The following is a 27,127-nucleotide window of genomic DNA, read 5'->3' as shown; positions in this document are numbered from 1 at the left end:
AGGTCAATTACGATTTTTTACTGACTTTTCTTATATTATTGAGAACAATACAATTCAGACTTTTGACTAAATTTCTGAATCATTTGTTCTAGCAGCTCCAGTGAGCCTGAGACCTTGAGGCATTTGAAAAATTAAATTAAATGTACAAATGGTATATTACCCCAAAATATGTTTTCAGACACTTTAGCTTGCTTACAGGAAGTTGTTCTTTGTGCTGTTTAATGTGTTTGTTGTGCTGGCATTTTTGCCTTTGTTCCGTTATTGTATTTAGTTGTAATCACAAATTATTACAATTCTGAATCAACTCAAAATTTTCAACAATCGATTTTTAAAAATGTTTTTTTTCTGCCATCTCTGTGCTTACTTTCTGAATGTACACGTCTTATGTCAGTTATTTGCGCCTTGTTTGAAAAAAAGTCGCATTATAATTTATATACCAAGTAGGGCTGCAACAACTAATCGATTAAAATCGATTATAAAAATAGTTGGCGATTAATTTAGTCATCGATTCGTTGGATCTATGCGCATGCGCAGAGGAAAATATTATTTTTTTTAATTTTTATTTTTATTTTTTATATACCTTTATTTATAAACTGCAACATGTACAAACAGCTGAGAAACAATAATCAAAATTAAAGCTGCAGGCAGCGATGGACGGGACCGACTTTGAGGGCTCATAAATCCAAACCGGAGCAGTAATTAAAACTCTTTCATCAACTTTTAATCAGAAGGGTTCAATCTCTCTCCTGTGCTAATTTGAAGCCGACACGACAAACGCGCTCAGAGGAGATAATGTTTGCAAAAAGGGGACTGTTTTTACACAACTTTTGTTTTGAAGGGTGAATTGCAAACTTCCTGTTGATTTTTGCTGGGGGTTGTCAGTGTGTGAAATATAGGTCTAAGTGAGACCTACATAGAGGTTTTTGTTTCATGTCTCTACGACATTCCTACTGGGAGTTACAGGCAGTTGTGTCTGTGTTTTCTTCCTAGGGGGCGCTAGAGCGCAATTTGGAGTTTTGGGGTTTGGTTTTTTAATTAGATCACAATTTTCGCCAGTCCTGATGTGTGTGTCCAATTTAGTGAGTTTTGAAGCATGTTAAGGGGGTCAAATTACAGCTCAAAGAGGCGGTGGTATAATAATAAAACGCTAGAAATACAATATGGTCCTCTGTCCCAAAGGGACTCGGTCCCTAATAAGTATGGTGCCAGTATGCTGTTTATTTTCCCAATAAAATACTGAAAATGATAGAAATGTAGTTGGTCTCTTTCATCCGATTATTAATCGATCAATCGAAGTAATAATCGACAATTATTGATTATCAAATTAATCGTTAGTTGCAGCCCTAATACCAAGTAATACAAAAGTATATTGCAAGAATCGGTTTGACTCAAGAATCGATTGTAAACTGGTTCGTCACTCCAAAAATTGGAATCAAATTGACTCATTAGTTGTTGACGCCCTTTTCGTCTCTTTGTGCACAATTTAATTGGTGAATTTTGTAAGTTGAGACAGAACCTATGGTGCTATGCACAATACTACAGTAGATGTAGGCATGAATGCACAGATTTGTCAACGACCCCTTAGATTTTAAATATTACATCGACCTTTTTGTGTTATAGACGACAAAGCGCATTCTTTGATTTTATCATTAGGACGGCAACGATTGATCAAGTAAATTGATTAATTTGATTAGAAAAGTTTTGATTATTACTTTAAAACTTCTATTAATCGTTTGAGTGTAACTTTTAGATCTTTAAAAAAAAAAAATCTTAATTAATGCAGACATGTTTAAAGTGCAATTTTAATGTTGATGATGTGCACTTATTGGAAAAAATAATTAAGGTCATGGCAGGCAGAAAAATCTTCGATAATTCTAACTATTTCCCCTAACATATTCATTGAGGCTATAAAGTGTTTTTTATCTGATTAGTCGATTAATCAAAGAAACTAATCGTTTACAAAAATATTTGATAGTTGCATCTCTAAATATTATTATTAGCTTTAGCAACATTTTCTCACCCATTTTTCCAATTGTGTTGTTGTTTTATTAATTGTATTTTTAGAAAGTAAGAATAAAAACAATAAAAAACAACTTCGGGTCGTAAATAGCTTTGGGGCACATTTTGGACTGCCGTGCTGTACAGAAACAATATAACTAACCTTAGTGACATTATGCTCCTTTTCATTAAGATTGTAAGGGTTTTTCTAAAAATCTAAATTGTGTGTGAATTGTAATGAAATGTAATAATAATTACAAGACAGGATTGGAATTGAATTATCAATAAGTGCATTTTTCTTGTTTTCCTTGTACACTGCAAAAACTGAAATGTAACCAAGATTAAATATCTCAAATAAGGGTGATATTTGCTTATTTTCTGTCTGATAAGATAATTCTTCTCACTAAGCAGATTTTATGTTAGAGTGTTTTACTTGTTTTAAGGGTTTTGGTCCTAAATTATCTCCGTAAGATATTAAAGCTTGTTGCTGAGATTCTATGACCTATATTGAGAAAAACATGCTTGAAACTAGAATATCAACTGATGCAAAGCTGTGTCATCAACACTCACAATTATAAAACTACTTTTTTAAAGTAATACTTTCTTATTTCAAGCATGTAAAAAAAAAAAATCATGATTTTGACAAAAATGTGTCTCATATTAAAACAGATGACAGCCAAATGGACTTTGCTGTTTTATTTCCAATGAAACAATAGAAAATATGTACTCATATAGTAGTACAGTTGTTAATAGTGAGAATATACTTATTTTAAGGTATTTTTGGGTTCATTGAGGTTAGCTAATTGTACTTGTTTTGGAAAGTCTTGACAAGCCAAATTTTCTTGTTCTATTGGCAGATAATTTAGCTTTGTTCAAATAAAATACCCCTAATTTTTGTATTTTGTTTTCTTGTTTTTGAACACTGACTTTTTGCAGTGTAAGTGATCCCAAACTTTTGAGCGGTAGTGTATAGGTGGATTATTTTGTGTGTGTGTGTGTGTGTGTGTGTGTGTGTGTGTGTGTGTGTGTGTGTGTGTGTGTGTGTTGGAACGTTTTAACTAGTTTCTATGTTTGGAGGATGTCCTAACATTCTGACATGATGTGTTACATAAAGCTATAACTACTCAGTCTTCAACGTGTGCATTAGTTATACTCTGTTGTACAAAAAGTAGCTAAGACAAGCTAGGCAGACTTAAGACCTTATATACAAAGTGATAATAATAATTCACATTATTAATATAACTATATACAACGTGTGTTTCCCCACTCTCTTATGCCTTATTATACACTGAAATTGTGGCCATGATTGATACATAATATAGATACAGTCATTTTCCTCTGTGTTACTTCAGTAACAATGTAAAGTAACTGCAGAAGAAACAAGACACGCTATGTTTCGACTTTACAACAACATTAAATAATGATCTCTGCACAAGCTGTTAATCATAGTGTATTTTTTCCAACCTTTTGTTTCATTGTTATCAAATCAAATCGAATCACGTTCTCTCATTGTACCAAACAGCAATGGCATTGAATTTTATTGTTAAAATTGTAGGAGTGTAAGGGTATAGAACGTCAAAATCACCGTTCGGTAGGGATGGGAATTGGGACCGGTACTTAACGGCAACCAATTTTTGGTACTTCTGTGTGTGTTTATGTGTAAATAAATGCTTATTTGTTTTATAATAAAAAAAAAAAATTTTTTTATTTAACATTCACACTGAGCTGATAATGATAACTGTCCAGTTATGTCTTGTTTTCTGACACTTCTGAGTCTCATTTGCAAGTATTATATAATAGACTTTGCATGCAATTGCAATTCCGAGACATTAGATGGCCGTAGTTTGTAGACTACGGTGCGTTGCCGTAGTGAGGAAATAGTCTTTGCCATTTAGTTGAATGTGCAAGTAATTGGTGAATCCTACAAAGTGTTTATACTGTGAGCATTGTACGTATTACACACACCACCTGTTTGATTGTGACGTGCATCTTAGTTGTAGTTTTCATTAGCAAATTTCGAGGTGTTGAAATCGCCATGTAAAATTGCTAATGCTAATGCAGTAGTATGTATATGGAATATCCAATGTAAATTAGCATCACGCTAGCACATTTTGAAAAAGTAAAGCCTTTCTTTGGAGTGCATGCTTGCTTTGTACAATTGTGTTGAGTCTGCAACTGGACGTGACAACACGTGCAACAAAGGTATCGAAATATGGTACCATTTGATTTTACGAGAATCTGTACCTGGTATTACCGACGGAATTTGGTACCCATCCCTACAGTTCGAGGTCATTTAAAGAGAAACTGCACTTTTTTTTGGAATTTTGCCTATCATAAGACAAGAACACATACAACTTTCTTTTTTTTAAATGTATTCTAACTAGTAAATAAACGCTGGCAAAAGTGAGCTAAAAATGGAGCCAATGGGAGTCGCTCTATTCCGCCTAAAAGGCACTCTAAAACATATTCAAACATATCCATTAAGGTTTTATGTAGACGCTGTAAGTATATATCTAATATAGTAACAGGCACATTCATAATAAGAAGTAATATTAACGTATTTTGCTCATCTTAAGCATACGGTTGTGCATTAATTTAAAAAACGCATCACAACGTTCGCTTTTCCTTCAACAACACTGACTACTACTCACAATTGTGAGCAACAATAAACATAATAAAACATCATTTACTGTACAATGTCTGCTCTCACTGGGATGCCGACTGATGAGGTGTTCATACAGTTCCGTTTAGATGAAGAATTACTCATAAACCTCGCAAAGTCTAGAATCGAATCTAGAATTAACTTCCACCAGCTAACAGGAAATGCATCAGATCACCGACTGTTGCTGTCAATATGGCAGCATAAGCTAGTTTCCTCTCTGTGATCAATTCGCCGCTAAAAGTAGGTCCCTAACGTTAGCGCTTATAATAACAATATTGCTAATACTTGGTTAATATTCAGGTCATGAAATGTAAATGGAGTATTGTTGGTGCTTTTTGGATGTTTATTTAGTGGATTTTATGGGCGCAATAGATGCAATGATGTCATGGCCCCCACTGGCTCCATTGTTAGCTGACTTTTATTTACGTTTATTTACGAGTTATTATGCATTAAAAAAAAAAAAAAGACAAATGTGTTAATGTCTCCCATGAGGATTGTGAATGATAGGCAAAATTCCCTTTTAAGGTTGGTTAATTTTGGATAAGGTAAGGTATGCAAATTGACAAAGTACTGTTACACCTTTAGTATGTCCAAAATGCATTTTACAATGATGGTTTATTAAGTAAGAGCGACATAGTGTATGTTTTACTTGTCCAGCATGTATTATTAGCACCAGGTTTTCTACTTTCTTAGCGCCACTGAATTGTCTAAACAAGTAAAGCCAGAGTAGTAAAGTATCAAACCAAAGAAAGACAATACTACTCCTTATTAGCAATACAGTACTGATATTTTCTTTTCCAGTCGAGTTATTGAATGTCCGGGAAGTTTCTTCAGACATCAGACAAAACCCCAACTCCTAAACAACACAGCTGACTATACCGCAATTTAAACATATTTTTTTCCCCCATTTGTCGCGGTGTGGGATTTCTACATGGAGCTCCTCCACTTACTAATATTTTCACAGTAAGTCAGCTATCATCTAGGTTCACAGAAACACAATTTAACAGACAAATACAGCACTGCGATTAGCCATATATGCTGTGGGACGGCCCCCTACATAACCTATCCACTAAAACGACGACACCTTATGATTTCTTAATTGATCACTTCGGAGGGGCAAATTTGAAAAGCTTAGTTGTAACTAGGGATGGTCCGATAGTACCTGATTGGATATCGGGAAAAATTATATATATAAGCCCTCTGCTTAGGGCTGCAACGATTCATCGATTGAAAAAAGCTTTGATTATATTCTGTTTCTTCGATTCATCGTTAAATGAGTGTAACTAATTGAAATTGATCAAATCCGGTGTGAAGTGAAGTGAAGGGAATTACATTTATATAGCGCTTTTTCTCAAGTGACTCAAAGCGCTTTACATTGTGAAACCCAATATCTAAGTTACATTCAAACCAGTGTGGGTGGCACTGGGAGCAGTTGGGTAAAGTGTCTTGCCCAAGGACATAACGGCAGAGACTAGGATGGCGGAAGCGGGGATCGAACCTGCAACCCTCAAGTTGCTGACACGGCCGCTCAACCAACCGAGCTATACCGGTGCCCGCAACTTTAAATATGCAGACCTAGTTTTCGCACGGCCGCTGCACACATGTAAAAATAAGTGTTAAAAGTACAATTTCATTAGTGATGTTGTGCATTAATGAGAAAAAAACAGTAAAGTTTATGGCAAACAGAAATGTTTTTGTTTATTTTAAGTATGTTCCTTGATATAAGCATTGAGGGTATAAAGTGTGTTTTGTCCGATTATTCGATTAATCAAACAAACTAATCGATTACTAAGATAATCGATTACTAAAACAATCGATAGCTGCAACCCTACCTTTGCTACTGTCCAAAAGCCCAAATGATCACGTACGTTTTCAATTCAGAATCGCGATGTTGCGATTATCAAACCGATTTATGAGGATTCAACCAACTATTTCTATTTTTCCATCTAATGTAAAGTGAAGTGAATTATATTTACTCAAATTTACTCAGAGCGCTTTACATAGTGAAACCCATTATGTACATCTTTAAGGTACATTTTAACCAGTGTGGGTGGCACTGGGAGCAAGGATGGTGAAATGTCTAACCCAAAGACCAGATTGGCGGCAGCTGGAATCAAACATGGAACCCTCAAGTTGCTGAGCCACGCCGTCTAGAGAATTTGTGTTAGCTTCTTGGAACAACAACATGTAAAAATATCTCAACTTTTTATTGCTCTAACAAAAGAACTCTGACTTGCAGCTCAAACCCTCTTATGGTTCTGGTCTCCAGTGCTATAAGCCTTCTAGGTAATGTAGTATATCAACATTTAGCAACACACCCACGTCTTCACTCCCTTGCTTACATTGATAAAGATGTTGATGTATGATGATCATTTCTAGCTGTCTCTCATTTATCAACACAAATCACAGTGGGAGATCGCAAATCCTTACAGTTCTTGATGATAACTTGGGTAAATTGTGTGAGATGTATTTTATTAAATAGAAGGTTGATCCATCACCCCCTCATTATGTTTGTTTGATATAAATTACTTTATAGCGCTGTATAAAGTGTACAAACTTCTTCTAAAATATGGACTTTTGTCCAGGCTCATAATTATGTTTACATTGGTTCTTTATGGAGAAATTTGCTTCAATTTACAAACTTTTCTAACCCAGTTCAAGAACAAATTAATTTCATAAATCGAGGTTCCACTGTATCATATACTTGAATTATATTTTCTTTAGTTTTAAGAGACTCACAACGTAAATTTTGCACAAAATTTCACTTAAAAAAAAAAAAAACTTTGACAAGTGGTGCTGTGTCTAATGACTAAGTAAAGATGCTCTTTATAGCTATGAGCTTTGTAAAGTTTAGGTTAAAAGCAGAAACAGTCATATTGCATAACTTGAGTCCTTGTGGGCAATTGCCTTTTTTCCCATCAGGGAGCAGAACATTTGTAAGTTTTTTTTAATGTTTACGTTACATACAAATCTATTACGAAGAAAGAATGGGATTGGGAACAGTTTCGGCAGATCAACAAGGTTGCAGTATTGGTATGTCAGTGATGAAAAAGTGGTATCGGCCATCCCTAGTTGTAACTTCAATTACATTTGACATCTGTGTCGTTTTCTGCCGTTGCTAAAGCAATACCTCGGTTTTCGCTAGCTACACTTTTTGACGAAAATCTTCGCCAAAATTGTGCACCTGTTGCTGTGCAGCGACTTAGTTATTGTACGAGCAAAAATAACGCTCAACAAACCAGTCCGTTTGCCTGCGCATTGTTCCATGGAATCAATCATTTTTATCGTTTCCGCCAAAAACAGTCTTCAATAAAGGTCAACATGATGTCATTTCATTCAGAATTTTTCCCTACAAAATCTGTTTTTCTTCATATTTTCAGGTGTCTTGAACAAACTCATTGGAATAATTTCTTACAGGAAAAACCGCTTCCGTTTTAAATTAGATTTTCCTCTGACCTTTCGCAGGTATATGTATTTTATGCTGGGCAAAATCTGTTGAGTATTTTGACTTATCTTATCTTGTTTACTTGTTACATCAAGTAAACATGATCATCATAAAAAAGTTCCATTTCCAAGTGAAATAAAAAAAGTGGCTTATATATTTGTATTGTTATATTTTAAACGCATGCATATCACTGACTGATTTAACTGTTTTTATTCTAAATTATATATATATTTCTTACATGAATACATTTTATGAAATATTCTGATGTAAATTTATTTTCCACATCTATATTTGGAACCAAATGTTAAACAGAGAAATGTTTTTTTGTTACTTTAACTGAATTGACGTGTGTAATATGTTTTATATTTGTTGACTATACTTTTGTTGTAAGCTACTTTTTGTTTTGTTATTCAGTGAAGTATTTGAGAGAATTACAGTGCTTTTGAAATATTCTGAGAGTATTCTTTCATTTAAGTAACATTTTATACAAAGTCGTTGGGGCCTTAAAACATGATTTCAATCGATACCAGTGAGAAGGCTTAATTGCATATTTTGGATGTTGCCTTGCAATTTGCCTTTAATTTTTTTCAGTGTGATACTAAGTCCAGCCACAATGCCAACAAGGGACTTGTTGATTCTTAAAAAAAATGTACACTGACAAAGAAAACAAAAAATCTAATATTTCATATAAGGCAAATGATTAATACGGTACATATTCTGCTTATATCAAACACACAGGGTGTCCCTAAAGTCTAAACATATTGTCTACTACAAGGTCCATTCCATACACTGAACTAGGGGTGTCCCGATCCGATATCAGCAAAAACTAAGCATCAGATGATATGATTTTTCCTTGTATTTTAGTCAAATCATTTACAAAAGGTAAACATGGTAGACTATATTGCTATATTGTAGGCAACGAGGAGCTAGCAGCTACACAACAGCTAAGCACAAGCTAGACATACGTAATACGTGTCCTTAGTTGAGCAGTCTAAAACGGCGCATGTGTCAATACAAACAAGTATCAAATAATTATAGTTGCATATTACTTACAAATACCAATTATCCAAGGCAGAAGCACATTAGAAGGTATCCAGTAACAAACGTGTACGCATCATTCGACTTCCTGCACCATTCAATGAATTATAATGACCACTAGGTGTCACCAAAACCCCAATTACCACTCCACTTCAAAAGCATAACTCTTGTCATATGGTTAGTGTTTTTCAGACCAACCATTGTTCTATCCATCCATCCGTTTTCTACCGCTTGTCCCTCCCGGGGTCGTTTGATTAATTTAATTTAATCAACTTTATTTCAAACATTCCACACTACAAAATAAAAGTGTGTTGTGATGATATCGTATTGGATTCATATCGGTATCGGTGAAAGCTCTAGCCTCCAATAACGGTATCGTATCAGAAGTGAAAAAGTCCTATCGGGACACCCCTATATTGCTATATTGAACACTGGAAAAAGTTACATTTGTTGCCTGCCTTAAAGTGAGACTTTACCATTAAATACAATAATGTTAAATCCTTCAGAAATTTTATATATTTTTTTACGCATTTCTAGAATCATTACACACATCATATTGTCCACAGGGAGTTGCATCATTTACATCCTATGCAGGCCAAAATTAAGTTCACTCTTGTTTTTTTCTGTATATTCTATCATATTTCAACTTTGACTGAGGGTAAGGGGGTAAAATCTTAGCACAGTTACCAAATACTTTATTGTTACTTGTTTAAAGAAATAGTTTTGTTGAATCACTGTTATGTGCTAACGCTATTAGCATAAATGTCATGTGGTTAGATTTGATGTATTTGCTAATTCTAGGCTAAAAACGTTCAGTCCTGTTACTAAAATTAGTCATCCTCTGCTTAGAAACCTTGTACAAAAGAATGAAATAAACGCGCCGATACACATTTTGATGTGTTTTGTCAGATTTTGAGTTAAAAAAGACATTTAAGTTGATTTAGAAAGCGTAACAAGCAACATAATTAGTGAAATAGCCCACATTTACGTATAAAATACATATATTATATACCCTAAAAAAGATTGCATCATAAGTAATCAAGAAATAATACATTCAATAATATATTATTCATAAAAACAATTACAACAAAATTATAAAAAAAATGATTAACATTAATTAAATTAGAAGAAATATTTTATTACTTTCATGTTATATGTGTACATTACATATATTATATATATTTTTAAATACAGTGGTACCTCGGATACGAGTGCCTCAGCTTAAGAGTTTTTCGGAATACAAGTTGCCTGCCGATTAATTGTTATGTTTTAGGTTCTGCTCAAAACTTCCAGTTACTAGCCTCCTCATTACTAATTGGCGCAGCAGATGTCAGATCCGACCAAAACATCCAAAGCATTCGCTTTTAGCTAGATATGGACATAACTTTGTTTTTCCAACAGGGGAATGAATGAAGTGAGTGTGAGGGACAGTGCTGAGAAGGATAAGTGGATGACATTCATTAAATTAAAGAACAAAATCATCAAAAACATGACAGAGTGTGTAGCTAGTTAGCATAGCACTGCTAGTCTACACCATACTGAAGCAGAATGAGTCGTTAACGCCAGCCAAGGACGTTAAATGTCTGCTAGATAAATGTCTAGCAGACATTTATCTACAAAAATAAAGAAGCTGCTGATGGTGTATTTCACGGAGAAGCCTCTGGAAGGAGATATCAAACAAGTCCGCTGTCCACGGTAAATATTATAATTACATTACTTCATAAAACTACCAGTTGTTTGTACTACATTCTATAATAGCAATATATTTTATCTAAAAGTTTGTTTTTCTTTTTAAATGGGATGTTACACCAAATTAAATTTGAATTGTTTTCGATGTGCAAGCTGCGCCACAGAAACAATTCAACTCGTATCCTGAGGTACCGATGTAATTGAATGATGTTTGCATGTTTGCCTGTGTGTTCAGACTCTAGGGACACCCTGTATTATTGTATGTCATTTCAACTTTTGTGGCATCATAAGTAAAGCGAAGTAGTTTTAACTTTCTAATTTGGCAAGTTCAAATCACTGGGAAAATGTCATCATAAATAAAGGCACTTAAAATGTAAAAGTAAAACATATTGCACGATCAACCATGTTTGATTTGTTGGAAAACTTTACCTTATGTCGGCATTATGTGACGCTAGTTGTCTTTTCTTGGGAACTGTTGTTGACAAATCATGTCATGATTTGTCTGGGACCACCATGGCCGGGTGTTGTTGACCAGCACTGTCCGGACCACAAGCAGTAGTCTGGCAACTACATGATCAGACCAATTAGAATACTTATTTATGTTGGCGTTGCAGCTGGGTAGTATCTTCACTCCTGATCACAAAAAAGGACAAACGATAATTGTCACTGATTATTTCCATACGAAATAAAACCTGCCTGGATGCTGCTGTCAAGTGTCAGAGCTCAGAATATATTACTTAGGTGAGAAGGTCTTAAAAAAAAAAAAAAATCAAAACTATCAGAAGAAGTAAATCAAAAGAAGCTTAATGTCTGAAATGTGTCTTAAATTCCACTTATAGTATATTCTTCTCAACGTGAAGGCTGCATACAAGAATGGTAAATAACATTAACCCACCCACCAAATTTCATAGAAATGTACTTTAGATTCAAGGTGAAGTAGACGTCGAAAGGCAACCTCTATTCTCTCTAAAGCGTCGGATGATCTGTGTGAACGCAGGCCGGTGGGGATCAGGGAATGGTACCCAAGTCAATCATGATACAAATGACAGTGTGAGTACGCCCTTAGAGTACTAGAAGTTAGTCATGTTCTTTGCTCTTCTGAGGTTTGCAAGTCAGAATTCACATTTTTAAGTGGAACTTCACTTTTTGGGGGATTTTTTTTTTCTGTCGTTCACAATCCTTACAGGAAAAATGGGAATTTCTGAGATGTGGTAAAATTGTTAGCCTGAATGTTTAGGGCATGAAATGGTGTGAATGGGTTAAGAAATGTGAGAAATTGGCATAAAGGGAATTTTCGGAAAACGGATCATTTTTGGATTCGATTGAGAAATGTGGAAGCTGTAACTTAGAATACTGACGAATATTTGTGTATTTGTGTTGTGGATTTTTAGGAACATGAAAAATGTCAGTAACAACGTTTTTGATACTGAAATATTGGAGGGGAAATGTGGAAATATGTCAATTAGATTTTTGAAAAAAATCCTTAAATGAAGGAATGTTTGTGTAATGTGTCTATAGCTAAAAAGAAAATTAATTTTGAAGTGGGAATAGTTTGAATCTGATCAGAAATGTGGAAGTAGTCAAAATAATGTTGGTGCAGGATAACATATTTGTGATCCATCTTCAACAATGTAGCCTACAGCCAACATGCTTGGAGATTTGAGTAATAATTCCAGAAGCCATTTTTCGGCACAATACCTTAATTTTTAGTGAAATTTTAAGCATAATTGGCATCTTGATCTGATGTCATCTGCAGTCGTTAAAAACAAGATCATTGTGGTTGACCTACAGGGGGCGGCAAACCGAAATGTTGAACTATTATTGCTCCTCTCCCGAAGCAGTAAGTGCAAAGAGAAGCAGATATTGTTGGAGTGTAAAATATTCTACATGACCTTTGACCTGCGTGGACTTTCAGAGGAAGGTGGCGTGGTCGAGTTCTACATTGTCCATACAGGCTAAAATAGCCTTCTGGTCTTCCCGTAGAGGGCGGCGGTAGAGCAGAGCAGAAAAGCGAGTGTATGGGTCGTGAAAGAGGAGCCGTTTCTTCTTCCTGTGGAGGTAGAGAGCTTCTTCGGGCTGTAATACCTGAGAGGTGTGGGCCTGTTGGGTCTGAGAGGTGGAGACACCTGGAGGAGACGAAAGAGACAGTTTACAGCCGGGGGAAAAAAAAGATTCCACCAAAATCCCAGGAAGTTTAAAGACAGGGATGTCAAACTCATTTTAGATCAGGGGCCACATGGAGAAAAATCTACTTCCAAGTGGGCCGGACTGGTGAAATCACGGCACGATAACTTAAAAATAAAGACAACTTTAGATTGTTTTCTTTGTTTAGAACAAGCACATTCTGAAAGTGTGCAAATCATAATGGGTTTTTTTTTTACACTTACATGTTGCAGTATATAGTATTCTACCTTTATTTATCGTTATTTATACTTTCTGAATAAAGTATGTGATAATCAAGAAAAAAAAATTATACAAACATCAAATTACAGGATGTTATTTATTTACTTTGATTGTTTTCCTCGACCGATGCACTAACATCATGTGGTTTATTTTTTTGTACATATGTAGCATCATCTACAACAGGCCTGGACAATTATTTTGACTCAGGGGCCACATTGTGAGAAAAAAATGTGTCTGGGGGCCGGTATATCTATTTTTATGAACACTAATACAAAACCTCACAATAATGTCTGATTAAATGCTAAAAACGTTATGACAGATCGCCTTAAAAAACATAATGGAATTTTTTTAATTTTTCTATGAACGATACTATTTACAAAATATGAATGTCACACCCTCTTTAGATTGACATATTTTACAATCAAGTGAAACGCAACAAACGGTGAAATATGAACGCGAAGGGTACAAAATAAACCCACCGACAATCTGATATACCTGACATATCACTAAGCTTTAGACCTTTGTTGTGAAAATCTCCTTCCGCGTCTGTGGAAACGCTTCCCACTCACACTGCTTGGTGCCTCGTCTGAGCTGCTGTGACGTAGATTACCATAGTAACTAATTAGATGACCATAGTAACTAATTAGATTACCATAGTAACTAATTAGATTACCATAGTAACTAGTATATCATGCAAAAGCCCAGATTCCAACCATTGAAATAATTTGTATAGTTCAAGACTTACGGTCATTAGAAAACATCACTGCAGATCATAATGGCAGCTATACTTTCCATCTTAAAAATCTGAAAAAATTATTTGGGAATGTCCGGCGGGCCAGATTGAAAAGCTTAACGGGCCACATGTGGCCCCCGGGCCTCAATATGTGTACTATCTACAACGATAAAAAAAGTTGCTATTGCGACATCCAGAGGACACATTTAGAACAGCAGTTTCTTTCATTCAAAAAATTTCGGCTCATTTTTATACTTAGCAAACTCACCCCGCAGGCCGGATAAAACCTGTTTGCGGGCCTTACGTTTGACACGCCTGGTTTAAGGCCACACCCTCGGATTAGCCAATAAGTGTTGGTCGACATAACCAAAACGAGCCAATGCTTGATTGTGACTATAGCTAAAGACATTAGGACAATTGGTGATAAAAAAAAATATATATATTTTTAACATACCACAGCTGGTTGAGATTGTTTTCTTCCATTAGTGTAAAATTGAAATGGCTGCATTTTGTTGGTTGCGGAAAAGGGCATGTTCCTATGTAGAGATTAGGGGTGCAAATCAACATCGGACAGAAAATCATTAAATTATAAATAACTCTGATAACCGATAAAAATGCTCTAATAAGTCCAGATTAACTGTACTGTGCTGTAGGTGGGTTAGGGTGAGCAAATCAAACGCTCCTTTTCTCCTGCTCATGCCTAAACTTTCCCTGAGCTTGCTGTTAACAAACATGGTGTTACTTCTTTACTGTTTTTGTTATATATGTCCCCGTTATCTGTAAGTTTGTCTACGACCCATAAAGTAGACGAGCACGGAGCTATTTCTTAGCGTGTCTTTATTTCAGCCGGCACTTCAATACAACGACACAACATCCGGATTCCCATCATGCATTGCTTACAACTACGACAAGTTGCGATGTCCAAAAACATAACAGTTTTAAAATAAATACTTTTCACGCGCAATTTACACCAAAGGTTCTGCAAACATTCCGTAAAGAGGTAAAACAAAAACCCATTGAGATTCAACACGTCAAACCTTATCATTTGCGTGAAAAGCAAGCATTACTCAGTGGCCTAGTGGTTAGAGTGTCCGCCCTGAGATCGGTAGGTTGTGAGTTCAAACCCCGGCCGAGTCATACCAAAGACTATAAAAATGGGACCCGTTACCTCCCTGCTTGGCACTCAGTATCAAGGGTTGGAATTGGGGGTTAAATCACCAAAAAGGATTCCTGGGCACGGCACCGCTGCTGCCCACTGCTCCCCTCACCTCCCAGGGGGTGATCAAGGGGATGGGTGAAATGCAGAGGACAAATTTCACCACACCTAGTGTGTGTGTGTCACAATCATTGGTACTTTCTTGGCCGCGTTTTGAAAGCCTACGAAGACGTCTGCTGCTAAAGAAGCCATCTGCAAAGAAAGGCTCGGGGGCTTGTTGCTATCGCCGCAGCGTTTAAAAACTGCATTCTGAAAAAGTGCGACCTGTGATCTTAGAAATGATGGTGGTCGAGCGGTGTCCCAATACAAATATTTTGGTATCGGTTCCAAAATGTATTTATATACTTTTCGGTACTTTTCTAAATAAAGAGCACCACAAAAAATGGCATTATTGGCTTTGTTTTAACAAAAAAATCTTACGGTACATTAAACATATGTTCATTATTGCAATTTTGTCCTTAAATAAAATAATGAATTTACAAGACAACTTGTCTTTTATTGGTAAGTAAGCAAACAAAGGCTCCTCCTAATTTAGCTGCTGACATATGCAGTAACCTATTGTCTCATTTTCCATTCTATTATTTTGTCAACATTATTAAGGACAAGTGGTAGAAAATGAATTATTAATCTACTTGTTCATTTACTGTTAATATCTGCTTAGTTTCTGTTTCAACATGTTCTATCTACACTTCTGTTCAAATGTAATAATCACTTATTCTTCTGTTTGGATTCTTTACATTAATTTTGGATGATACCACACATTTGGGTATCAATGCGATACCAAGTAGTTACAGGATCATACATTGGTCGTATTCAAAGTCCTCATGTATCCAGGGACATATTACCTGAGTTTATAAACATTATATAAAGAAATAAAAAATGAAAGAAGATTTTGTGATATGATTCATTAGTATCGCGGTACTATACTAATATCGGTATACCGTACAACCCTATGGTGGTCTTGTAGTCAATGCCCGCCCCAAAGTGCCAAAAGGGTGTAACGCTGCACGTGTAGAGAAAGTACGGTAAATTACTGGTCGTCCAGCTGTGGGATCAAAACTGCGGCTTTCTGCGTGTGCTCAGCCTTTAGTTTCCGCGTGTGCTGACTAATTTTACGCTCGCGTGGACTCTGTTGAAGATATTGGCGTTTGTCAGGAAAATATCTACAAGTTTGTCAAATCCACATTTGTTTGAGTCTTTCTTACTGACAGGTGTGAATAAACTACAGTTAAATATACATAAAAACATAGATATCAGGGATCACAGTGAAGATAAAAAAATGGAGGAATAAAAAATTATAAGCCAGGGTTCAAGGGGGCCCTTCAACTTCAGAGGGCGATGAGATTTTACCATTTTTAAGATGCTTTGGAAGGCATTTCCTACATAGAAATTCCCTAAAAATGCAAGAAAACTTACCAATGGTTTCTATCTATGAGATGCTATAAACTGAAAGCCACACCTCCATTTCATGACTGTACCACAACATTAATAGTTTGTTGTTTTTATGGAGAAAATGTCTTCATCATATTAGCACAAGCCATTCCAAAAATGTAAAACATCCATAGTTTATTTCATTAGCTCAGTGTTTTGTTTGGTTTGAGAACATTTATTCTCTCCATCCCTATAAGGCAGAGGTGTCAAAGTCGTTTTCAAGGAGGGCCACATCGCAGTTATGTTTGGCCCCAGAGGGCCGCTTCTAACAGTGAATACTATTATTACACCATTGTTTTATGCATTTTATGAGTAGATTTTTTTTACAGTAAAATGTAAAAAAAGTTGCAATAATTTCACCTCAAAATGTAGTGTATATTACTGTAAATGGTCAGTTGCCAGAATTTTACTGTGAAATGTACATTTGTTTTTTTAGTGTACCGTATTTTTCGCACCTAAAAACCTCCAATTTTCTCAAAAGCTGACAGCGCGCCTTATAATCCGGCGCGACTTATATATGGACCAATATTGAGCCACAACAGGTCTCACAACTACGGTAAGCAGCCGCCGACTTCATTTTCCCGCGTAGAAGAAGAAGCGCTACGGGGGAAAATGAAGTTGTCGGCTGCTTACCGTAGTTGCTAGACCTAAACTTTATGTAAAGACCCAAAAATGGCTCCTATTAAGAGACACGCTTACGACGCAGAGTTTAAACTCAAGGTGATCAGTCACGCAGTAGAACACGGGAATAGAGCAGCAGCGAGAGAATTTAACATTAACGAAGTGGAGGAAGCAACATGATGACCTGTGCCAAGTAAAGAAGACTAAACAGAGTTTACGAGGGAACAAAGTGAGATGGCTACAGTTGGAGGACAAACTGGAACAGTGGGTTGTTGAACAGAGAGCAGCAAGTCGAAGTGTCAGTACAATCACTATTTGTTTTGTTGACATTCCCTTTAGCGCAGCTTCATCTAATGGATGCATAACGTAACCCCAGCCTCTACTGTAGCGTCTATTCTATGCGCCTTATAATGCGGTGCGCCTTATATATGAACAACGCTTTAAAATAGGCCATTCATTGAAGGTGCGCCTTTTAATCCGGCGAGCCTTATAGTGCGGAAAATACGGTAAACAAAAAAACTGCAATTTTACATCAAAATTGAGCTGCCAGTTTTTTTTTTACCGCAAATCAACAACTGTAGATTTTTCGGTGTATTACTGTAAATGCCAAAAGGCACCACAGTTTATTACAGTAAAAAATGTAGTGTTTTTTTCATTTGGAGAAAAATGCTGTGAAAACCACAGTCAATTTCACAATTTTACCATGAAATCTATTGCCACTTTTACATTGCAGAACTTGCTTTGAAATCATTATTATTAGTAGTATTTATTTCTATTTAAAAATGGTTTGAATGTTTGATCATATATTTTTGCATAATTAGACAATATTTCAGTTCCATATATCTTTTTTCTCCCAAAATAGAAATAATACATTTAGTAAGAAAAGTTACAGTACTTTATTGATACATATTGTTTCCAGGCTTCCGAGGGCCAAATAAAATGATGTGGCAAGCCACACCTGGCCCCGGGGACTTGAGTTTGACACCTGTGCTATAAGGTATTTCATAAACACCTGAGATATGATGGCTATATTTGATAACACATATTGTAATTGTAAAAACTCAAATATTTTGTTGAACCAGTGAGTCACTTAGTAAAGTCAGATTGCATTCATATCTGCGACAAGTTTGTTTGTTTAATTATAACATGGAGCTTTTTATTACATGCAATCTTAATAACCAACACTATATAACGCGGTCCAAACTCGGCATTTGTTTTAATCATTCAAAGCATTTACTCTTTTTCCGCGCGTCACACGCATGCTACCTTAGCATGCTCGCTCCGAAATCATGATCACAACTCCGAAGCCGGCATATACGCGAGTATGGTTTCATGTAACAATTGCACACTTCTCTTCGAGAGGTTGTCCCTGCTCAAGGGATGTGTCCACATATTAGAACAAAATAGTAAGATACATTTAGACAGCGTGGATACGCCAGTTAGTGCAGGCTGCGCTAGGTCTTTTGCGTGGCTAGCAGCTAGCTTTGACTCCAGCCAGCAAGACGCAAGTTTGTTTGATTGATTGAGACTTTTATTAGTAGATTGCACAGTACAGTACATATTCCGTACAATTGACCACTAAATGGTAACACCCGAATAAGTTTTTCAACTTGTTTAAGTCGGGGTCCACTTAAATTGATTCATAGTAAGTCACAAGTCGGTTAGTGTAGGTCGAACTCTACTACGGTTTAGTGGTTTTATACGAAAGTGTTCAAAAGATTCCACTTTGGCTATACAATTAGTGGAATTCCACTAAATAGCAGATATCTGGGATGCCTGAAATATAAATAAGTTATCGGTTAATGCAGAGGTGTCAAAGTTGTTTTCACGCAGGGCCACATCGCAGTTATGTTTGGCCCCAGAGGGCCGCTTCTCACAGTGAATACTATTATCACACCATTTTTTAATGCATTTTATTAGTAGATTTAAAAAAAAACTAAAATGTAAAAAAAATATGATAAGTTGCAATAAATCCACCTCAAAATGTAGTGTATATTACTGTAAATTGAAAAACAGTACTGCTGTTTTTATGGTAAAAAAGGCAGCTCAGTTGCCAGAATTTTACTGTAATTCTTTTTACTGTAAATAAAAATAATGCAATTTTACAGTAAATCTCTGGCACTTGAGCTGCCAGTTTTTTGTTTTTTTGTTTTTTTTTACCGCAAATCAACAACTGTAGATTTTTCGGTGTATTACTGCAAATGCCACCACAGTTTATTACAGTAAGAAAAAGTAGGTTTTTTTTCATTTAGAGAAAAATGCTGTAAAAAACACAGTCAATTTCACAATTTTACCATGAAATCTATTGCTACTTTTACATTGCACAATTTGATGGATAACTTGCTTTGAAATCATTATTATTAGCATTAATTTCTATTTAAAAATGGTTTGAATGTTTGATCATATATTTTTGCATAATTAGAAAATATTTAAGTTAACATCATTTGCGATTACATGGAGTATAAATATATATTTTTTCTCCCAAAATAGAAAGAAATAATACATTTAGTAAGAAAAGTTACAGTACTTTATTGATAAATATTATTTCCAGGCTTTCGAGGGCCAAATAAAATGAAGTGGGTGGCCACATCTTGAGTTTGACACCTGTGGGTTAATGGTATTGGTCTTGAGAAGCATCAGTGTTATATCCCCTCCAGTAAAGATGTCTGATAGTTTGGCATAAAAAATAGATATCGGATCAAATAAGTATGACTTTTTATTTTTGTTTTAACCAATACAAATCTAATACAACTGTCAGTGAAAGCTTATCTTCCGCGTCAGGCATAATGAATAATGCTTTCTTACATCTGCTTTCTTACACCGAGTCAGTCAACATGAATTCATATTTGTATGTGTCCTTCATCATTTCACTGCGTCGTTATGAATTAACTTTAGGGGACTGATCTACTAAAGATTTGCGTGCACTGAAATATTTGCAAACTTGATAGCTGACGCAAAGCTGATCTACTAAACGTGTGCACAGAGAATTGCATGTTAGGTGAGCAGAATAAGAAACAATTCTTTTAGCGTGTCTGTCTTCATGAATATGCAGAATATATGCTGATCATCAGAACGGCCATAATAGGTTGTATCAACCTGACGTCACCTTCGGCTCGTTGACTATGCAAGGCTCAAAGTGGTGGTCATGCAAGCGTCTGTTGTTAAAGTGTTCTAGCCGGTATTTTGCCTTTTTTGAAAAAAATAAATAAAAACTCTATGCTTGCTTTGTTTTAGGCTGTTGGAACCGTTTGAATCGCAAATAGGATAAAAGTTTCTTCAGAGTTCCTTGAGAGGAAATCAAGAAATCAAGAAGGGCAAAAGAGTGAAAAAGTCAAACATCCACTTATACAGTGGTATTTCGGCTTACAGGTGCACCATCTCGCGACTTACCAGCTTCCTTTGCAGGTAATTGTTATATTTTTAGGATGTAAACAAAAAGCGAGTGAGCGTGAATTTGACTTGCATTTCACTTGCTTACATTAGCCAGTATTTGCTGAGTAGCTAGCAGGGCTGTCCGTGGCTAAATTGTGGCCCTAAGCAGTTGTATTTTCATGGAAAAACGTGAGCAAGCGAAGCAGAATTAGCGTATCACTGCTAGTCTGCACCATACTGAAGCAGATTGACTCAGTTAAAATAGCATTTTAAAAAGGCAGATATTTTGCCATTTAAATATGGAGAAGCTGCTGATGGTGTGTTTGGCAGAGAAACAGTTGCAAGGAGATACCATAAGTCCACTCTCCAAGGTACCTGCTGTACATTCCATCCATCCATTTTCTACCGCTTATTCCCTTTGTGGTCGCGGGGGGCGCTGGAGCCTATCTCAGCTACAATCGGGCGGAAGGCATTACTGTTTTTTCCGGACTATAAGCCGCTACTTTTTTCCAATGCTTTCAACATTTCGGCTTATAAAAAAAGGGTGCAGCCAGTTTATGGATTTTTCTTTGCGAACGACTAGAATGTTTTGTATTCAACAAAGAGTTCTCATAGAACACCGACAGAGACATAGAGAAAAGGTGTGTTATTGTTTGTTCTATGGCGCCATTTGTGGACAAGATTGCTCACTGTAGGTGGTGCGGGTTGAAAATGTACTTCGTGTTTCATGCCTTGAACCGGAAGTAAAACCGCCCATAGTATTTCTGCGTGAAAAGATTCTTCATTTATCACTCCAAGCAACGTTTGAAAGTTTTCAAATACAACTAAAGCAATTCATACAATTGAATCTTTCCATGTGTGATGTCTGTAAGAGGGTTTTCCTACATATTTGTGCCCGCCATCATAATCAAGCAAGTGTTGTTAGCATTAGCAAACATGCTGACACATTTACAATTGTCTGTGTTAGTGTCATTAACTTACAATAGCATTCTTTATGTATTGTTTCAGTTCCGTAAATTCACCAAAACATCACCGTGAAATAATTGAGTCTGTTTAGCTGATTGGGGACCAAGCATCCGCAGCTAGTGAGTCCATGACGATGACTTCTGTTTTGTTTGATCAGACGTTTTACTGCCGTGTGACAGGCACCAATTGGAAGCAATTAAGGCAGGCCTATTCAACTGCGGGCCACATCCGGTCTGCCAAAGCTTTTCATTTGGCCGCAGAACATCACCAAAACAGGCTACATGAAACCATTTAAACTAGGGTTGGTCATGTATGCAGTTCTCCCGCCACCCTACAGTGGGCAACAGCGAGACATACGTGTCACAATGAAGAAGCACTGGGGTGAGTAGAAGAATACTTCATTTAACCCTAAAAAAAATCCAAATAAATTGCGAAAGTCTGACTTTTAAAGGCCTACTGAAACCCACTACTACCGACCACGCAGTCTGATAGTTTATATATCAATGATGAAATCTTAACATTGCAACACATTCCAATACGGCCGGGTTAGCTTACTAAAGTGCAATTTTAAATTTCGCACAAAATATCCTGCTGAAAACGTCTCGGTATGATGACGTCAGCGTGTGACGTCACGGATTGTGGAGGACATTTTGGGACAGCATGGTGGCCAGCTATTAAGTCGTCTGTTTTCATCGCAAAATTCCACAGTATTCTGGACATCTGTGTTGGTGAATCTTTTGCAATTTGTTCAATGAACAATGGAGACAGCAAAGAAGAAAGCTGTAGGTGGGAAGCGGTGTATAGCGGCCGGCATGCAGCAACACAAACACAGCCGCAGTTTCATTGTTTACATTCTCGGAAGATGACAGTCAAGCTTTACCATTGGCCTGTGGAGAACTGGGACAACAGAGACTCTTACCAGGAGGACTTTGAGTTGGATACGCAAACACGGTACCGTGAGTACGCATGCAGCTGCGGCTTCCAAACATTTGATCGCTTGCCCGTACATGCGTGCCGCTATATGCATGTCACGTACGTAACTTTGGGGACTTTGGGGAAATATATGTGCTGTATGAACTTTGGGGAGGTGAACGGTACTTTGGGCTGTGGGATTGAGTGTGTTGTGCAGGTGTTTGAGTTGTATTGGCGGGTTATATGGACGGGAAGGGGGAGGTGTTTGTTATGCGGGATTAATTTGTGGCATATTAAATATAAGCCTGGTTGTGTTGTGGCTAATAGAGTATATATATGTCTTGTGTTTATTTACTGTTTTAGTGAAGTGAAGTGAAGTGAATTACATTTATATATCTCAGTTACATGTAAACCAGTGTGGGTGGCACTGGGAGCGGGTGGGTAAAGTGTCTTGCCCAAGGACACAACGGCAGTGACTATTAGTCATTCCCAGCTGAATATCAGGTCCCACCCGCCTCTCACAGCAGCTTTCCTATCTGAATCGCTCCCACTGCCCTCTAGACCTTCACTCTCACTTTCCTCATCCACAAATCTTTCATCCTCGCTCAAATTAATGGGGAAATCGTCGCTTTCTCGGTCCGAATCGTTCTCGCTGCTGGTGGCCATGATTGTAAAAAATCTGCAGATGTGAGGAGCTCCACAACCTGTGACGTCACGCTACTTGTCTGCTACTTATCAGCGACCAAAAGTTGCGAACTTTATCGTCAATGTTCTCTACTAAATCCTTTCAGCAAAAATATGGCAATATCGCGAAATGATCAAGTATGACACATAGAATGGACCTGTTATCCCCGTTTAAATAAGAAAATCTCATTTCAGTAGGCCTTTAACAACGACTGGACAAAAGAATATGGACGTTCTGCCCTGTCAAATCTTTTAAGCGGCGGACACTGTTCCGGACAAGCAGCAACAATGGTAGAAATCCACACTTTAGCACAAAACTTGGGTCAGATCTTGGCAAGTAGATATTGTGTAGAGAGAAGTTTAGTTTGTTTTGTATTTAAATTGCTGACTTTGTGATCTCTTGTGTATTCGTGGTTGTGTGTTTTTTTTGTCTGAGAGTCACTGGCAATCAGAGCTCATTTAGATAGATAGATGGATAGATAGATAGATAGATAGATAGATAGATAGATAGATAGATAGATAGATAGATAGATAGATAAATAGATAGATAGATAGTACTTTATTGATTCCTTCAGGAGAGTTCCCTCAGGAAAATTAAAATTCCAGCAGCAGTGTACAGGTGGTTTTACATTTGTCAAGTCGAGGGCGATAATGCTTTGGTTTAATTGTGATGAGTAACATTCATTGTGTACAATGTTTGATGTGGATGTTGTTTAATTTCTATGTGCGTAAATATCTGCAGTTTATTGTGTGAATGTTTTAAACCTTCTAAATGAACACAAAATGAGCGTGAACACACCTGCTTTCCTCCTAGTCTTGGAATTATTGTTATTCATCGTCATCTTCTTTGCTTTTCTTATACGTTGGTATCGCAGAAGGTCAATCCTCTCAGACCCTGAAAGAACATGAGGCGCCCCTCGACGTTTTCTAAATTAGGAGGAGAAAAGAGGGAACAAGAGGTAACTTCACGTCAAACCCAGAAAGTTGACTGTTTCTGGGACAAGGAGTGGCATAATTGTACAATCCCAGCCCAGCTTTATCCGAACAGCACTTGATGACTTGATGAACTGCATGATTGATAGTAGTAGTATTTTAAATAGCACTACAGCCTCTAACATTGTAAACAGCACGTAAGACATATATATTTGTTTCTCAAATTGAGCCAAAGGCTACAACATTCAAGGATTAAATGAGTTCAGTTATCAAGAAAAGGACATACTGTTAATTTCAGAGTCGTAAGAGTAAACTGTATTTTTAATGTGAAGTTGTGTTACAACCTCGATGCTCTTATTTGATATAGAGCTTATTTATTCTGAAAACAGTCTGTTGGTTGAATAAAAAAACAAAAAAACCTTGATATCTTTAAAGAGGCACTTATGGCAGCCCACACATACACACACAGGCACGCTGTATACTTCTCAAAGCACAGAAAACAATTAGCATTACAGTGGGCTCATCTTCCCACTGTGGCTGCAGAGAAAAAGCAAGGATCATTAGAGGAGAGAAAACTCACAGCTGAGCAACGAAGCATTATCAATATGTATTCATAGACATGGAAACTGTCTACAATGGGCTTCACCATGCTGACAGGGGGAGAGATGGCTGGGGGGGGAATGACTACGCGGGAACAGTCACATAATGAAAAATAAGCCAAAGAAAAGCGAAGCACTAGGACAACAAATGTAACAAGAATTAATTAGAATATATGTATAGAATTTTTTGGGGGAAACGGAGGAGCAATATTTAGCAATGGCATGCATGGCAGTTTGCACATGGAACATAACTTTAAAGGGGAATACATTCAAAAGCTTTTCATCGAGCAGTTGACTTGAACTTAAGATTCGGCCTCCCTGCGCTCCAAGACCTCAGCAAAAAATATTAATGACATTAAGCTGAATATTTGCTCTGGCCGCTCAATATGGTGCACATGCTGAGTTAGTGTGGCACTGGTGCAGACGTGGCCGTGAGAAACACCACGCGACTTGTAAAGATAACTAAAAGTAGTTGTTTCATTCAAGCTCCATATAGACACATAAAGGGTGAAGGAAATGTGTCCAAATATAGAAATATAAAAATATCTAAGTAAAAAGTGTGGGTCCTTGTTTTTTGATAGATAAATATGCAATGGTACTGTACCTTGGTTTTCGTAAGGCCGATTTTTGTAATGTGTTGAAGGGTCTTTCATAACAAGGAATTGAGTGCCCAAACAACGAATTAAACATGTTAGTACATACCTCTCCGACCTCCTTCAGCCTTACTGCCCCACCCGATCCCTAAGATCAGCCGATCAGCTGCTACTGACGGTCCCTGACACAAGGCTGAAGCTTAGAGGTGACAGAGCTTTCGCCGCTGCTGCTCCCAAGCTCTGGAACGACCTACCTCTGAGTGTTAGACAAGCCTGCTCTCTTCCTGTTTTTAAATCTCTCTTAAAAACATACTTTTATTCCATGGCTTTTAACACTGAGTGATATCCATCCTGCAATGGCGCCCCATAATACACCTGCTGTGAACTTGTTTTTATGTTTTATTTATTTATTTTTTATCGTGTTCTGTTTGTGTTGTGTTGTGTTTGCTCGGTTCTCGTATTATCTTTTAACCTGCCCATTGTACAGCACTTTGGCTACCCCTGTGGTAAATTTTAAATGTGCTTTATAAATAAAGTGTCATGTCTGTGTAATCATGTTTTGTTTTAAGTCATGTTTTGTTTAGTTTCTGGCTTTTCACTCCCTTGTCTTGTTTGCATGATTACCCATTAGTTTCACCTGTTCCACGTTTGGACTCATTGTGCACTCTTGTTTGTCACCATAGCAACCATTAGTTTTCACCTGTCACGTCACGCACCTGTTCACGTTTTGAGTCACGCACCTGCTTTCGTTAATCATGTCTGTTATTTAAGCTTTTCATTTTCTGTTGTTCGTCCTGACGACATCCCCGCATTTATGCCCCCTGTCACACTCTGTCCATCTCTGCGCACTTCATGTCCATGCCAAGTAAGTTTATTTATTATTGCCACAGTTAGTGTTTTTTGTTGTTCATAGTTTTTTGCCCCCGTGCAAGTCTTTTGTTTTCGTTAGTCAAGTTTGTACATCCGCCCTGAGCGCGCTTTTTGTTCTTTTGTTAGTGTAAAATAAATAATGTCTTCACCTTCACGCCATGTCTGGTCCAAATGTTCATTTGCACCACGGGAGAACAAACCAAGCCACAGTCAAAGTCCTGACAGATGTCGTCAGCAAATAAGTTTTCCCGCAGATGACATCACGCCGCCGCCTTGTCATGACGTCACCCCACCCTCTGGTGATGACGTCAGAGACCAAGATTTTTTTTTAAATTCTGTTAACTTTGTCTATCAGTCACCAGCAAAGGACTTTTTTGCCAGAATCAGACACTTCCAGAAAATTTTTTCACAGACCCGCTCACTGGGACTGTCCTTGCCCCCCAAGACTCAAGCCACGTCCCCGTCACAAAATGTTTCTTTTTTTCCGCCCACACAACCCCAGGTGGGGGATAAAAAAAAACCCCATTGTGGACAACTTAAAGGGGAAATTTCAGCCCCCCTCCAGACCTCCCTCCGCCCACCCCTAGAGAGAGTTCCAGACCGCAGGGAGCGCGTCTGGTATCCGCCCCTTGAGGGGGGGGCTGGGGTCGGGAGCTGTGTTGGTGGGGTGGCTCGGCATCACCATGCCAAGCCACAGCCTCCAGCACGGCCGCCACCACCAGTCTTCCGACCTGTCAAGCCACAGCCTCCAGCACGACCGCCCTCACCAGTCTTCCGACCCGTCAAGCCACAGCCTCCAGCACGACCGCCCTCACCAGTCTTCCGACCTGCCAAGCCGCAACCCCCAGCTAGGCCACCTCCACCTACTCCAAGGCTAGCACCACGGCTAGCTGCTCCAAGGCTAGCACCACGGCTAGCAACTGTAGCTGCTCCAAGGCTAGCACCACGGCTAGTTGCTCCAA

At 37.5% G+C, this 27,127-nt stretch overlaps 1 protein-coding gene across 7 annotated transcripts in view; it reads right to left on the bottom strand.

Annotated features, from left to right (window-relative positions):
- Positions 1 to 2,982: 2,982 nt before the first annotated feature.
- The window catches only part of LOC133607332 (protein turtle homolog B-like), a 250,778-nt gene continuing 226,633 nt past the window's right edge, over positions 2,983 to 27,127 (bottom strand). For 5 of the 7 annotated variants that reach the window (XM_061961847.2, XM_072913838.1, XM_072913840.1 and 2 more), the window contains one exon: positions 2,983 to 12,958. In XM_061961847.2, coding sequence (XP_061817831.2) covers positions 12,604 to 12,958 — 355 coding nt within the window. In that variant the 3' untranslated portion in view covers positions 2,983 to 12,603. Of the gene's footprint in view, positions 12,959 to 23,969; positions 24,098 to 27,127 lie in introns of those variants that run through there. The other 2 variants (XM_061961848.2, XM_072913841.1) reach the window with 2 other exon arrangements.

Source organism: Nerophis lumbriciformis, linkage group LG09, assembly GCF_033978685.3.
Source record: "Nerophis lumbriciformis linkage group LG09, RoL_Nlum_v2.1, whole genome shotgun sequence".
NCBI classification, from domain to species: Eukaryota; Metazoa; Chordata; class Actinopteri; order Syngnathiformes; family Syngnathidae; genus Nerophis; species Nerophis lumbriciformis.
Note: the sequence above shows the minus strand (reverse complement) of the source record. Positions and strands in the feature narration are given on the sequence as shown.